General features: G+C 39.3%; 1 protein-coding gene across 2 annotated transcripts in view; it reads right to left on the reverse strand.

Annotated features, from left to right (window-relative positions):
- LOC126857993 (nuclear hormone receptor E75) overlaps positions 1 to 17148 on the reverse strand; it is an 88127-nt gene that overhangs the window by 39713 nt on the left and 31266 nt on the right. The window contains exon 1 of one of the 2 annotated variants that reach the window (XM_050607976.1): positions 12155 to 12782. The exons of the other annotated variant lie outside the window; for it this stretch is intronic. Within the exon in view, the coding sequence (XP_050463933.1) occupies positions 12155 to 12335 (181 nt within the window). The 5' untranslated portion in view covers positions 12336 to 12782. Of the gene's footprint in view, positions 1 to 12154; positions 12783 to 17148 lie in introns of those variants that run through there. 2 annotated transcript variants of the gene reach the window in all.

The raw sequence follows: 17148 nt of genomic DNA on the forward strand, positions 1-17148 counted from the left end.
TCTTCGGCGGAGGAGAAGGAGGAGGGAGAGATCGACGAGAAAGAAGAAATGTCGCCGCGAGCGCGAGGTCAGAGCTGCAGCTTTCTCCGAGTGGCAGAGGCTGGTAGCGAGCGATCGAGAGTAAAAGCTGTCAAGGGGGAGAGAGAAAGAGGAGCGAGCGCGCGGGCGAGTAGCGCGGCCGAGCAGAGAGACAACGTCAGAGAGAAAGGTGAAAGCACTCTCACCTCGCGGCTCCCGTTGCCCCTAGAGGATCTTCAGGTTTTTATATCTGGGACGTTCGATAAAACAAAAAAAACAAAAAAACAGGAGTAGCAGTGACGACTTGACTTGACGCTAGGAAAATTATTCAAAAGGTCTTTATGCGATATATATTTCTCTCGGCATATTTTTCAGGTCACTAAGTAAATTGTCGCGAATGTATATATAGACGAGAACATTATTCTTCGAAGAAGGACATAGACACATTCTAAGTCAACATATAATTGTAGAACAACGGCCGTGAGTCGTTTTACGAGCAATTGCGAAATTCGAAAACGACTGACGTTGGTACATTCTCGTATCTATTATTATTCAACGCGTATCTTTTTTTCTCTCGGCAAGTACTGAGGGACGTGGGGAGTGGAATTAGATCTCATTATACAGGAGCATTTATCACTAGGATAGATAACTTGATAATAATATATTTATTGCAACAAGACTATTATAATAGCGATTGCTGATTTCGCGATAAAAGAAGAAAGGAAAGGCAGGATTAATTTAATCGACATTCTCTCCGTTATAGATTTCTAAACTGATGAACAGGCAAAATCAAGTATCGGAAACTACATAAGTTCATTTTTATATTCGCTTATATATATCATTTGTCTGGGATGATTGAACTTAGCGGAATCAAATTGTAATCGAATTATAGTCGAATTATAACATCAATTTTTACAGAAATGTGACGTCGTTCTTCATCAAGCATATACGAAAGGCATACTTTGATAATAAAAAGCGCGCTTTTTCCCGCTTCTCTAAAGATACCTTAAGCCTTAAGTGATGCTGCAACTGCCATCGCTCGGTACACAGTGCAAGTTGATCGTTAGGTGCATATAAGTTCGCGGACGACAGATGGCAGACCCGCGTCCGTGCAGCTCGACAATGTCAATGTCAACGAGCACGTGAGCCCCGCGCGAGGTAAAATCGATACGACTCAGTGTCAAAGCTTTTCCCGGAGAAAGGCGCGCAAATTGCGTATTCCAAATATATCCGGTTGCATGTGAAAAATGATACGAGGATATAAACAATATGCAATATGAGTGCTTCAAGCAGAATCTAAATTTCATAATGTGTTGTAAGGGCTCAGTCCTGAGATACGCCGAGATAATTATCGCAACCAAGTCAATAATAAAGAACTTACAAACGAACAAATATCTCTTTCTTTGAAATGACATTTAAAATATTAAATTTATATAATAAATATTGACATTAATTAATATTACTTATGATCAAAGCGCGTATTGCAAGAAGTTGTTGAGCTTAATTATTGCATAGATAAATAGAGTAATAACTTATCGTAAGCCTCAAAATGACATGAAATATTTAGACTAGTCCAATCCTTCATCAGCCCACAGCTGATCCTGCGCGGAACGTCGATGATGAACAGCATATCCTTTCAAAGAAATGACCTCGTCGAGATAAGCAAATGATAGTGAAAGATAATGTAACAATACAAATTTTGAGAATAATTATTAATTAATAGAAATATCACATATATTGAGATTCGCGGACAGGATTAACAAAATCGAACATCCGATTACTAGATTACGTTTTCGCTCTCTGGACAAGCGTCTGATTATTTTTCACACCCGTTTAAAAGATTTCAGCTATTAAAAAGATAAGCGTGATATTATTGCAAATGCGTTTATCGAACCTTTGACACGTTGATGACGTCTGGTGTCGGTTTTCTGCTGCGTCTCAGTGATCACGATGCTAGCCGTCTCGCTGATGACAACCGGATTCAGGGTTGTGTTATAGTCGACGATCGGTCCGCGGACGATCGCGTCCTCGTTCGCGTCATCGCGTACCACGATTGTTGACATATCCGCGTTAATGACAACGTGTGTTAAGCAATGCGCCTTTCCCCGCGATGGGAAGGTAATGCGTACTCGAGGGTTGATATGACCATGAATGATGCGGCGGGGTGAAACGCGGGGTGAAACGCGAGACTTCTTGCGCAAGCGTCAATGTGCCCACGCTATTTGGGGGAGATCTAACTCGCCGCTGGGCGCGTTTAATCATTTTTCGGAAAAAAATCAGGAATGAAGAAACAAATGGATGAAGGGATACATGTCGATCTTGATGAACATTAAATTTTTTCCGTAGATAATTTCGGATTTATTATTGTCACGTTTATGTAGAATGCAGCACAACTTCAATTATATTACCGATGTAATCTCGATGCTAATGAAATTATAATATAAATCTTGTTTATTTCTTCTCGGGATCTTTAGACTTTACAAATCCTGTTGAACGTATTTATATCTGTTTATGAGTGACATAAATCTATGAGAAATAGCAGCGGTAAAGAATAAAAATAGGATAGAAGGCTATAAGCGGAATCATCCATAACTAACAACAAAATGCATGGACAATGCAATGATATATCCGAGTGATATTAATTGATATGATCGTTACAGATGATATCTCTCTGTCAATTTATAACTATTGATAAAAATCACGAGAAAGGACGAATAGCTCAGATAATTGAATATATTAGTTCTCGATACACATATATTATCAATTTTATTTTTTAGCTATATTTAATTACTTACTCCTTGATGTTTCATGTGATATCGCAAGGTAACTAACTGATTAGCTTACCTGCAACAAAAAGATAAAAGTATGTTAATATAATTAACATAATAATGTAAAAGTTAGTATTTATTCGTGCGCGTATGTGCTGTGATAAAACTGGTATGTATTATCAAAAGATTTAATCGATTCAAAGGTTCTTAAGTTATGCCGATTTCGCAGGCGATACTTTATATCTCGTGTCATTATCAACAAACTTGTACGATCATACAGTGTCACAAGTGGGACACGCGACATTGATCAATTAAAAATAGATACCATATGCAGAAATGTTGTCATTGTCTATAGATGTTGCATAAGGGTTTAGGCTTGACGTCAATGTATCACGCGCGAATCGGTTTTCTAATTACTTGGATATTACATTCACCGACCTTTAAGAGACCTAATTTTTCATTTTTTGTTTGCATCTGTCTACATACATAATCATTGCCAAGAAAAAGGTTTTTCAACTTTTTTTTCTTTCACTTTTACGAAGTGTAATTCAATTAAACTTAGATGCTTATATGTATCTCACACGAAAAATCAATAGAAATTTATTAAATTTATCAAGACTATTAATATCATTGTCTGAGAAAATTCATAAAGTAAATTATGTTATTTAGAAGTCAGTTTTACAATCCCAATGCTGTGCAATATAATAGCAACAAAATCTAACTGTAATCCATCTCGTAAAACCTTTGGGTATCTTTTTACCTGACCTAACTCTATCCTCATTTACGTAGGCAAGTATGTTACCTTGACAGCTAGTCGAAACTAAAACCGGGCGTTTTCGAAAATCAAACTGGAATCCATGGGTCCCTTTCTAAGAGGCCATAACGTTATCTCGGTCGTTTTATCATATCGGTACCGACCCGCGAGATGTGAATTTCCTATCGTACCGACCTCTCATTAGAGATTCGCAAAAGGCGGTGGCGCCTCCGCTCGGATTGCGTACGAAACGTTTCACGATCATATGAGATTTTTGCATGCGTATACGTAATGCGTGTATAGGATGTTTAAAAAAAAAATTTTTTAACAGCAGCACACTGTTTCTTATATTTTTTTTTCTTGTCTGATTGTTTTAAATAAAGTTTAACGTAAGATGATTAGCCTATTGAAAGACTTTATTAAAATCTATTTAATGTTATATTGCCGAATGAAAAAAATTAGATCTTATTTTTCATTTTTTTAATGAAAGCACAATATGAAACTCGTTTTAAATAATTTTAGCTACAAGTTTAAAAAGAACTTCTCGTAGTTCATTGCCGATATTGACTTAGCTAACTGCCATCGGTGTTCTATATGTATTATTCTCATCGATTTATGATAGCCTTTTGCAAACGGATGACTTTAACAGAATGTTTACCGGGTTTAATACGCGATTTACTTATATGCTTAAAAAAATGTACAACAGATGCATTGCGCAAAAAATATATGTACAATAGAAGAATTGCGAGGAAAGATTTAATTGCAAAAAAAAAAAATGTTTAACTATCGGGCAACGTTAGTTTAAGTTGATAATTTCGATAGATCTCAATCAATGTAATCTTCTGATCAAACTAGATTACATTCATCAAAACTTATACGTGAAGAATAATATTGTCCTTTTATTTTTTTCCGGGATAAATTAAGAAATATTAATATACGCATAAAAATAGCGCGAGAATAGCGATTTCGATCATGACAACTTCGAAAATAGAACTCCGATATGTATCTTTCTTGAAACAATCTGTATTGAAAACGGAATAGATTCGCGAGAGCGAACGCGCGCGTTTGCGCGTGTTGGTGTATCACCTTGGAGCACCTACTACACCTATCTGCAGGGTCGTTGACCGGGCGCGAAGGAAAGTGGGACGGTGCGAACGCTACCGAACGGCTAATGTGCGAAGGCCTTGAGAGATCACTGACGCATGCCTCCATATAGGCAGACGCGTGTAACATATCCTCTCTCTTTCTCTCCCTATGTTCATTTGTGCGATGACTTTTTTTTTTTTTTTTTATCGCCAAAATTTGTCCTAGACTCCTAATATTCGCAATTTCTTTTAATAATCTCGCATCTATTCCGGAATAAGATTAATTTTATATTCAACAGAATATTTACATATATATCTATTTATACGAATATGCTTATAATCCTTGAGCAAACAGCTGAATTATGTTTCTCTTATTAATGTTAATGAAATTGATGGAAAAAATTGCGCAATGTGAAACGTTCCCATCGCGGAAGCTCGATGAAAGTGATCCACAATACTTTGATGTTAATCGGTAACTCTGAGAAAGTGAAAGCAAGCGACCGCGTGTTTCTTTATGGTTACGCGATATCTCTAGTGTCATAATTCGATATCGCCAATATTCTTATATGCTTTGTCGGTTAATGTTTATGAAACTATATATTTTTTAACCCGTCAGATCTCAGCGAAAAAATAATTATGTATATGTACAATGTCGAAAAAAAAATAATTAACCGTACTAATCATTGAAAATAATAATTGAATAATAATTAACGATACTAATCATTGAAAAAATACAACTGTTTGTTGCATACATGTTAAATATTTAATTTTTTTGCTTTTTTTTATAAAATTCTAAAACAGATTGCTTCTGTTTATATCGTTATATATCTATAAAAAAAATTGATTTACATAATTAATGGTTTTTTTTAATACTTTATTCGCAATGATTAATAAGAGTCGAAACAAGTAAATTTGCTGTTGCGCTTGAGAAATCAGTCCTCGTCGCCCGTTTCCGGCCTCCCACCCTCTCATGGACATACCACCACGAATCCCGGGATCGGGGTGATATCAGGTCGTTGGGGCAATGATTTCACCACGATTCCTAACCCGGTCAACCGCGACACGGATTTGACGCACCAACCTCCGCCACCCCTTATTATGTATTGTCATAGCATCCATTCGAAACCATCCTCCTACGCGGATAATTGCGCGAATTTTGTAAATCGCGACGCGACAAACCGCAAAATTATTCCTTCGTGAAACTCGCGTTTCTCCTCGGAACGATCGAGAAAAATATTTATGGACTTGTGATTTGATCGATTAGAGTCTATAACACAATCATCGATAAATCTTCGTTTGACTTTATAAACGTTAAGCTCGCATACTTAGATAAGAAAAGTAATCAAAAAACCTATAACCTGCTAAGAAAAAAAAATATGACAGGTCTGGAGCAATCTGCACATATCCTCATACGTCCAGCTTTTATATATCGATTGTATCGCTTTTTATTGGCAGGCATGTGTGACATTAAGCAACGTACGGTTATTACCATATTTATAACTTACACAATAGTTGCAATTGGTGCGATTAGCACCACGTAAGAGACAAACAGGTATGCAAAACCGGGTGCGCCGATATATCGGCTGATTTGTACGCGAAGTTCGTCGCGGATCGGCGAGCTCGTCCTTCGGAGCCGGAATCCGCGTCAAGTGGTTCATCGACATCGAACGAGGATAATCGATCTGTATGCGCGCCTTCGACGTTCACGCCGCCTCTCGATCGTGATTCAATACCTTTTTTTCCCCCCCTATCTAACAAGCTGAATGTTCTCTTGACGGATACTCGAGTGATTAAGTGTTTATGCGTCACGGTTAACCGTCGTGATGCATCTTATTAACCGCAGATATGATAATTACTTACAAAAGGGAAACATGCATGTTTAACAGCACACTTGGATATAATACAATAAATGTTATTTAAATTAGAATTATTAAATTAATTAATTAAATTGCTCTTACAATTTGTTACTTTTTTTTTTTTAAACAGACATTATTTTCGCCGACACTTTGATGCGTTATGTATTAAATCTAACGATTAATAATAGCGTTTGGAAGACAGAGAAGATTAGAGAGAAAAAAAGATATTGGATTTATTATGACGCATGGTTCAATGATCTGTTATCAATCGATCGATGCACGATGTGCTGTCAACCACGTGATATTTTTGGGATCAATAATACCTATGGAAAATATTCGATAAAGAACTAGATATCAGATAAGTGATGGAGGGTCTATTTAAAAAAATATTACGGAAAACGAAAAAATGTCTAAAAAAATAAAAACGATAGAGGACACATATATTGTGGATGTGAATTATTACGCATAAAAATAAAGGAAAGGCGGAATTATTTTATGCTTTCGTTTCCTACAAAAAAAAGGACCAAATTTTACGATGGATTTCTGCTAGCATATTTTAACTCTTCTTTTAACCCTTCCGTAACGGTAACAAGGACCTTCTAGTATCGACCTCGATTATGCTTAAAAAGAAGAATTCGTTCATTGCGTCGGTAAATCTAAAAAAATAAAAAGGAGGACTAAAACGATAGAAAACGACGCGGTCCCTAACGGGATCGAAACCACGCGAGAGACTAAGTCTTTTCATTTTTTTCCTATACAGTTTAAGAAGTAATCTTTCTCCCGATAGACATTTCTTCGCAAATGTGCGAAGGTTTGAAGGATTAAAAAAAGAACCTTTCGCACTTCTCGACGAACTCTTCGCACGTTTTGCAGCTATAAAATGTTTTATATTTTTTCACCATGGCGAATAGTGGCTTCTGAGTTACGATTGACTTCGAGCATTTTTTTCCCTACATTTTTATTATTTTCTCTTTTTTTTTATTAACGTCGAAACCATCACCGGAAGACTTACCGTATCTATTCTTTTCCTATCGACCATCAAAAGAAAAGAAGGTATGCAACTAAAGCAAAATAAAATATAGTTTGTCATTTTAGAAAAAAAAAAGAGTTAATTTCCGCTTCAATCTAGTCGCCCTTCACAGTTAATCGTAGAACAGAAAGCTAAAAAAACTGGAAGCGAAAAAAAATAAAAAATGTATTATTTTACTTTAAAAGAAAAATATATTCAATGAGTTGATAGCTTTTTGATAGATAATTTTGCATTAAATAATTATATAGTCTACAAACGTAAACTAATATATCATTGTTTCGTGTACTCGAAGTCGAAATTGATTAAGGTTTAAAACTGACTCAAGACAGAAACGGGAAAGTACATCTCAAATATCATTATTGTCGTGACAATCACATAGGATATTCTCGTTTTTGGTAAAACTCGAAAGATTAAGCCCCGGGGGCTTAAGCGGGAGCGGCTGCTTCGTTCTCGCGAAACAGGGTGGAATGACCCCGATAACGCAAATTATCCCGCTAAACGTAGGTGGCCTATGTATATCCGTGTCAAGTGGCTCCGCGAAAATAGCAGAACCATGGACCCCGTCTCCGAGAGGCTGCATGTTCTAGTGGGGGCATGATAATATAGGGTGGGAGAAACCGAGAGAAGGGCGTATCGGGAGGGGGAAGGGAAAGGGAGAGAAAGAGAGACCCGCTGGCCTAGTTAGGGTGAGTGCCACCCTCGGCGGTCGACGACCTCGCGACCTCGGCGCTCGCGGACCTCCCTCTTGCCTCTGAAGGTATCTATGATCGCTTGTCAAAGAAATATACATCACTCTAGAGGATGAATCTGTGCGGAGAATTTTAAGGTCCATACATTATAATAATCCGTACATATCCATTCCTCATTAAAAATCCTTATATGTTATATACATTTTTTTTATAAAAATTAGATGCATATAATTATTATATACAATATTTAATTTCGATTCTTAGAGGGAGATATAAATTTCTACAGATTAGAATAAATTTCGCTTTCTTAAATTTTCTCGTATTTTTTTTTTTTTTTTTTGAAGATTTCGTATGAGATTAAATTGCATATCGCGATTGTTCAAAACAAAAATTTTGTAACGAGCAGGCGAACTTTATATTAAGTTCGTGGTAAGAAGAGTGGAATCGGCAAGTTTTCGAGGGGATGGGCTAACTATGACGCGGAGGTGGAATGCATAAGTTGGGGTGGATGTAATATCTATAGCATAGGGCGACAGGTTGGTAGAAATGCTATACTTAGCACGGAAGGGAGGGATGAGCGATATCGGGGCTGGTTGGTGGGTCAGAGTTCGTTGGCCTCGAGGTTACCGGCCCTCCCTCCTGCCTCCCCCTCACGACCCTTCCTACGCTACATAAGTTCCGAGGGGCGCGTGAGTAATCGTTCAATTCGTTTGAATTTCTATAAAATACTTTACATCGACGACTAGTTTCATCTCTCTCGTTGATTTAATCAAATGGAATAAATAAACTTTATGTAATTAAAACGGAAAATTAGAAAACGAAAGATACGATAAAATGCAGCGATGCGATTTTTATTCAACAGTTTACGAAAAAATTCGAGTAAGATTATTCGGCGGACTATCGTAGGAAACGTAATGTAAAAATTGTTTTTCGCTTTTCTCGACGAGATCCAAACGAAGCACGGTTCACCAAAAAGAAAGTAAGAGTGGTCTGGCTAGGAAGTTAAGGCAGCGGCGAAGGTGGTTCGTCCAGATGCCAATGAAAGGGAAATACGCGTACGAGAAATAAGACAACTCTATTTCTTCTCTCTCGCTTTTTTCTCAATCTTTATCGCGCATTTTGCGCTCTTTTATTTTCACATACATCTCTTACTATCCTACTGTATTTTGTATCAAATATGATAACGGAAAAACGGATTATTTATAACTATTATTAAATTAATTTTAATTAAGCATTAGACATTGAAAATATTATCTGTGAAAGTATTATCTGACTTCTCTGAACGAAAAAATAATCTATTTCGGTTTTGAAACAATCATTGTTCGTTTTACTGATAGGGAGCTTCCATAAAGATGTACTATATGACTACTAGAAAGTGAGTAATCTTCTAATGGATTGATGTTATCTACAAGCTCTCGACAAAAGCATTGATATTTACTGCGACTAGTCAAACTGGGTCGTCGATTCTTCCAAGTATCGCGATCTTCCCACTCTCCCCATTAATACAAGACGAACATCTTCGTGTTACACGATGACCAAGAAAAATTGTCATTTTTGTTAGCGGTTCGGCGAACTCGAGCGAACGTGCGCTCACTCGATAAGGGCTCGGAGCTCGCGGGTGATAAGAGTGCCGACACGATTCGAGGTTGTTCACCTTGGCGGCAGCAGCGAGAGAGAGAGAGAATGGCAAAATAAAGAGGCAGAGGCGGGAGAGAAGGGGAGGGAGGGAGGGAGCGAGATACGGAGAGAGAAAGAAAAAGAAAGAGAATGCGTGCATGTGTGTGGGAGAGGAGGAGAGGCAGGATCGTACTCTTATCAGGCTTCTCGTCAGTTTGGCTTGTGGCGTAGGGACGTTGCGAGATTAGAACGACCCCGAGAGAGCAGCCCGGAGAGTCGACGAACCGGCCTCTGATTGGACGATACCGAGTCAACGCTCCGCTTAGAGGGGGTGGGAGAAGAGGGGAGAGAGAAGGTGGACTGGGAGAGGACACCGCGCATCAATCGAGGTCACTGGGGACCGGGAGGAGGCCAGGCCATTGCCCGCGCGTCTTGCTTTTGTGGTTAGCTAGCAGTCGGCACAAGCGCAATTAGAAAATATCCAATGGAGGACGTGCGATTTTATTACGACATAGACTTTCTTTCGAATTTTTATTTTTATTTTAATTTCCCTTTCTTTCTCTTTCTGAGTCGTGTAATAGTTGCTCTCAATAGCTGCATTAACATTTAATAATTTCAATCAATTTTTCAAATTGAATAATCAATCTAAGAACATGGAGCCTCAAGTACCTTTCGTCCAAAAGTCCTAAAGAGTTTTATTCCAAAAAAAATTCTAGATTAAGTAATGCGTGCATTTCATTAAAATCGCTCGGCCATAAATATGCTAGAATGTGAATTTGGCTCTGCGTATAAAAAAAATGCATCAGGAAATTTAGAAATGATAACATAAAATTTTGTGTGGGAAGGGACGTGCATAAGATCAACTGCCGCCGTAATCAACTAACAGCTCTATAACCGCACGTCGCATATGGCAGGTCAGTGCACCGGAGATGATGATGATGCATCGCGAGCAAGCAGCCAGAGGATGACCACTCGCTACGCGAAGAAGCGGTGAAAGCATTCCGGCACGGCGAGCAGCGAGAGTGATCACGGTCCAGCGGTGTGTAGCTAGCTGGGTAGATACTTTCTCCGAGTACCGAAGACAGTCGACGGGTCGAGGTGAGACGAAGAGAGAGAGAGAGGGGGAAGAAAAGAGAGATCGGCGAGAGGGATTCGCGAGTAGATAGTCCAACGTGTAATTCACTATCTCGCGATTACGTAACGAAGCCCACGCCGACGAGAATTCCCAGCCGGTGATAGGCCGGCGTGGTGAGCGCACGCACTCACGCACGCATGTACGTATGTACATACGTACGTCACCATTGCAGTGTGTACACGCTCTCTACGAAGTCACGCGTCACGCATGTTGGCGTGTTAGTACGTGCGAGCGACACGGCGGCCGATCTTCGACGAGACATCGTCGGCGTGTGTTGGTGACCTTCGCTGGTGGATGTAGGTGGGGAGGTTTAGCCGTCGTCGAATAGCTAAACTGGGGTGGGAGAGCCTACCCTTAGGGGCAGTGGGGAGATGGGGAGACCCAGTTGAAGTTCGTTGAACCGATCCGACAGCGATTGGCCACACGAGTCGCGGAGTTCACCGCGGCTCTACTTGGCGAACGCGGCGAGGCAAGGGGGAGACTGCTCGGTTAATTTCATCTTGCCCCAGTTACGGGGCAGGCAGGGTGAACGAACTAGCCTCGCGCCAAGGCCCCGTCGACCCACTTTCCTGTCGGCGTTGCCGAGAGAGAGAGCGAGACGGCGGATCGCGCGCGAGCACGCGATTTGCCAAGAGGAGAAGCGGGAGACAGAGCGAGAGAAATAAATGGAAGTGAGGAGGGGAGATCATGAAACACAGAGAGAGAGAGAGAGATGAAAGAAAGAGAATTGAGAGAGGAGGAAACGCCCGCACGTATGTGAGCGTGAGAGGGTGGGAGACTTTTAGAGAGGCTCTCACACTATCTAGGCTAGTATCGACAATGTGAACAAGAAGCGTGCCGTGGTGTGGGTATAGTTTAGGATGGAGTAGGGAGTGCGAGAGGACGCGGGGTGGGAGGAGAAAGAGACGGAGAAAAATTGCCAGAGCGCCGAGTGGAAGGCCGCCGACCGAGGGCAACGAACTCGGCCTCGTCCCGGGCCCCGCGACCTACATTCCTGCCCGCTGGAAAGTGAAAACGCCTCTTTCTCTATTCCTTCCTATATGAATAGCGATCCGTGTTACGTTAGAAATGTTTACCGCGGGATTCCGTTATAGATACCGTCAACGTTTTTTAAACCCTACGAGTGACGCGCGAGTTTTATGTAAACGCGGGATTCGTTCGCCGGAGGGTGAACTCTCCCTTTCGTCGGATCTCTCACTCACCGGCCAAGACGCATCCTAAGAGATTCTCGTTGTCCTGCGTAACGAGCGCGCGATAACAATTTCGCGCCAATTGATCCTTGTCATTCTCCGTGGGTTCGCTGGACGGGGAGAGGATGTCAGACGCCGAGGGCTGTTGTTCCTCCGCCGCGGTGCCGCGTGGCTTGACCTTTTGCACAGTCATCGCCCGGCGCGAAAAAGTCGCGTGTCGCACCCTTCGAGTCGCGCTACGATCCCCCGACGCACGTTTTCCTCTGGTGCATCCACCCGGATGTAAACAATGAACAGTTGGGGAACATGCCACGCCGCGGGAGCATGCGATGACAGTCCCGCTCTCACTGACAGCGGCCGCGTCGAGTCTCACTTAATAAATCCCGTACACGCACTTCGTTCGCCAGTCCTGCCGTGATCGACTCTTATCAATATCGCCCGATATCGCGATCGAGACGATCGAGGGTGATGTGACGCTCGTTCAAACACTCTGTCCGTTTTTTTGTTCGATCGCTTCTCTCGCCGGCAGTTGCGCGCTCCGCTTGTTGCTGCTATTGCGACCGCGTGGCTCTCGTAATATTTGCAAAACGGCGTGGCTCGGGCCCGCGTATGTTCGTTGGGTTAGTTGGTGTGCTGTGTGTGCCGTGCGATACGGTACGCGAGTGAGTTGCTCGCGGCGTGGTGTGCCGCGGTATCGCGGCGCCTGCGCGCCGAGTCCGCCGGGGATCACCGAAGTGCCACCGCCGCGCGTCCACCCCGCGCGCGCTCCATCATTCGTCCAAGAATTAAATTTTGGCCAGATCGCAATTCAAAGAGATGGTCGAAAAATCTCTGCCCGACGCATCTTTACATCGAGTAAATCAATTTTCTCCTGTCACGAAGAGAACTTTCCATCCTTTCGGAGATCGAAAGTCACTACTCTCGGGAAAAAAAAATTCATATATAATCAAATATAAATGTATAATTAAATATAAAATATGTCCATACTTTTTCTTTCTCTTGTATAAGAAATTGCTCCTATGTAATCGCATATAAATTTATACATGATTATATGTAGGCAAATTTTTTTCACTTATTCAAATTTCATTTTTTCTGAAAAAAAAAATGATGTAAAAATTATTTTTCTCATTATTTTTCAATTATTTTCTAATTATTTTTCACGCACATACAGACAGAGATTATACAAGATAAAGAGAATACATATATGGACATATTTTATATTGATATAATTATATATATTTGAATTTGATTATATATAAATTTTTTCCAGTAATAAAGACATTATATACATTAAAACGAGATATACTTTAAACGCTGTTTTATTATTATATAATTAATTTTATAACTTGTTAGATTTCATTGATAAATTTGCAGATTATTATAGATTCATAGATTTCCGGATAGATAGAGTCCAATATTGCTAACAATTATCAATAACCTTTCATAATTATGCCTGAATGAAACATTAAAGGGTCTCAGTGAATCTACTATAAGCGATTATTAATGCGTATTATTCTCAGGGTAATAGAGACGTGTTCAGAAGTTGATCTTATCGAGTCGAGATTAAACCACGGTCGTATCCTCGGGACACAACCGCCTCATTCGTACGGCCAATTGGCACGGTTGACCCGTCATTAGGATCAAGGATCTCAGCCGACGAACACTCGACCTAGGTTTTATGCGCCTTGACGACGATTCACCAAACTGCATTGTTCGTAACTTAACGCGCAATATGACGAAAGCTTATTTTTTTTCTCTCTCGAGCTTCGCTAGTGTCAATTAGAATAATTGCATCCTTAACCCAGCAAATCAACTTGTCACGCACAATTCTTCGGGATTTGCGGAGGGAGATTTCTACAAATATATGAATCTATTATTCGAGCTAGAATTCTAAGAAATCGAGATAGATGACGTCAGGATTCACAATCATGTCGCTTTTTTTATGATAAATATACTTCTATCAAGCGGTAATATTTTTATTATTTTAAGAGAATTTTTTATTATTTTAATTCGTATTGTATTTTTCTGGAAAAAAACATTAAATATATATGCGTCGAAGGGTTGATTTTGTTACGGCCCTGTTGAATATGTGATATACACAAACAGGAAATATAATGCGTTGCGCTGCTAGGCTGTCGTTGACTCACCAATACTCAGAGAGTGAAAGCCATTTAATCCTTGCGCTATCGGATGCGCGTGTATGTGCGCGTGTCACGAACACGTGGGTTACGTCTATGGAAAATACGAGTTGGATCACAGGTGAGTGGTGGGACCGAAGCGAGCAACGGTACAGACGCCGTAATCTAAACGCAGTCCAGGCCTAACCTACCCCACTGTGACTTGTAGGTACGTGGTATATAACTGTCTAAGAATATGTAAGAGGAATGTATCGAGAAAACATTACGTTAAATGAACTCACGCCTATAATGAGTTACCACACTTATTTGTGTAAACAATGTCCCATCTATAAATTAAAAAAAAAAAATTATTAGTTATTTTAAATTTAATTTAATTATTTCTTACTGTTCTTAACCGAAAAAAATCTCGCGTTTTCTTTTACAATTATTAAACTTGAATTATAAAAATCTGATTTTAACCTTTTTTCTTGTTCTTTTTCTTTTGTCAGAACAACATCTGAAGTCGCAAGAATTTTCAGGATTAAAAATCTTTGTTAAAATTACTCGGTATATTTATGAGTTATGATAATAGAAAATACTATTACGATTTTTCATACTCTTTTATATACAAGATTTCAGAAATTTCATGCTATTGGCTTGTCTAAATCATTTGAGAAAGCTCTATTAAATTCGAAGATCGAATCCAACGAAAACTTATCTCTCATTAAGAGATTATATCTACGTTCATTTTACTTAAATGCTGGTTTACAAATGTATTGTATTTTGTGTAAAGTGTTGACAATGTACGAATAAAAAGTCAGGCATTCGAAAATCTTTCCTCGGATGGAGTTTCAAAAATTTAGAGAAATATAAAGCTCCACAGAGAGAATAAAAAAATCTAAGCTTAAAAAAAATCTAGAAATATTATACTTATTATTATACTTATTAATATACATATTATACTTATTAATGTACTTAATATCCCTAATATACTTACCACTTATTAATATACTTAATCAAATTATATGAATACAAAGAAATTGAGTGTTATATTAATATAAAATTAAAAATCCAATGTGAAATTTCCCCTTCTCTTGACTTGTTCGTTTGAAATCTGTAAATTCATCACTGCGTACGCGTGGTCCGCAGTATATCGGCAGCGGAGGACAATTTTATTGTATTCTCGCACAGGCCTACTTACACAGACAATGGACGGCCTGAGATATGCAGCCGGTCAGAATAGATATGTCTATGCAATGTCAGCTGCCTGTCGGAGTTTGCGTGGGACACTTTCCGCGTTGCGACAGCTACCCACCCATTCGTTGAAATTTTTCAGGTGCACACACAGTTCGACTCACGCGCGAGATATACTCGTAATAAGCCTAGAGTTAAAACCTGTAATTATGAAATTCGCGGTGCACTCCCACGTGCGATGCTTTATTGAGCGAGAAAGCGCATAGATATCTAAATATCTCGCGCCGATTTGAGACTACGCTTCCTTTCTATCCGGTTGGCAAAGCTCCGAATGAGAAAACTCGAGTTCTATAGCGAACATTTTTATCACTTTTATCACCCACAATTCGTCCCACGTTACGCATTCGCAATGCGCGTTACAAGGCTCGTGCAACGAGGTGTACTGTGCAAGCACGACTTGTATATTACCTCGAAAAGATAAGAGACTAATAAATATATAATTTAGATATGCATATACATATATAAATGTGAAAATTTCTAAATGAAAAATAGAGAAGTAAAGAAAAATAGACAAATATCAACACGTAAACATAAACACAACTAATAAATATATAATTTAGATATGCATATACATATATAGATATGTTATGAGAATTTCTAAATGAAAAATAGAGAAGTAAAGAAAAATAGACAAATATCAACATATAAACATAAACATGCAAGTATTTTTCGCTCGAAAAATACGCGAGTAATATAATTATTTAAAATAAATTTTTTCTTCTTAAACACCAGAAGAATCCCGTAAAATTCTACCGTAGAAATATTCCCTTAGCACTTTTCTTACGCGCAATTTGCGTCGCAGTTTCTCGGAAATCTTGAAATAGAAACTTTGAATCGCCGATTGTTTAATTAGCAGCCAATATCTAGCGCAGAATGTGGGTAACTGGGACTCGTACTTCTTTCGCAATGTAACTATAGGAGTGTAGGCTACCGAGGTAGGTTGACTGGAACGATCAGGTCGGGAAAGTCTATTCTACTATCCAAACTTGGAAACGAGGCGAGATACGTTAACGGACAGTTTTTCCTGAATTTCGAGCGATAAACAGTCGATGTAGAAAAAAAAAACATGAACTTTCGGCAATAGTAAAGCGACAATAAAATTTCAGTTACATTCGATAAAAATGTCCGATCGATTTAGAAACTAATTCTAAAACACAACAGTTTCATACGCCCACAATTGCCTGGAAAGAATCTATAAATGCACAATATATATAGCTGTCTATAGCTTATCTCATAATTCTCATGTTCCTCTCAGAGATCTCTATCATCTCATTGTTAGAAAATATATATATCTCTATCACCTTCCCTCTTCTTCTTCTTCTTCGCATTCTTCACGACCGACATTGTTCGGCCTACAATTTTCCATTACACAATCAGTGACTATTCTCAATCAGCAATACGACGTATATACGAATGTATGAGTCTCTCACATAGACGCGGCCGTTCAGATGCCGTAGCACGAATAACATGTTTGACCAACGTAAGTTGAGCTCTCTCGGGGTTGAATCTGCAGACGTTAGAAGATGCTGGCTGACGCACATTCCATTATCGGTATTTGTTAGTCAACTAAATCTGTGGGTATGGCATTACACAATAATGTTCTCAAAACATCTTACAAACTTACGAGCTAAATGT

This window comes from Cataglyphis hispanica, chromosome 23 (genome assembly GCF_021464435.1).
Source record: "Cataglyphis hispanica isolate Lineage 1 chromosome 23, ULB_Chis1_1.0, whole genome shotgun sequence".
In the NCBI taxonomy this organism is placed as follows: Eukaryota; Metazoa; Arthropoda; class Insecta; order Hymenoptera; family Formicidae; genus Cataglyphis; species Cataglyphis hispanica.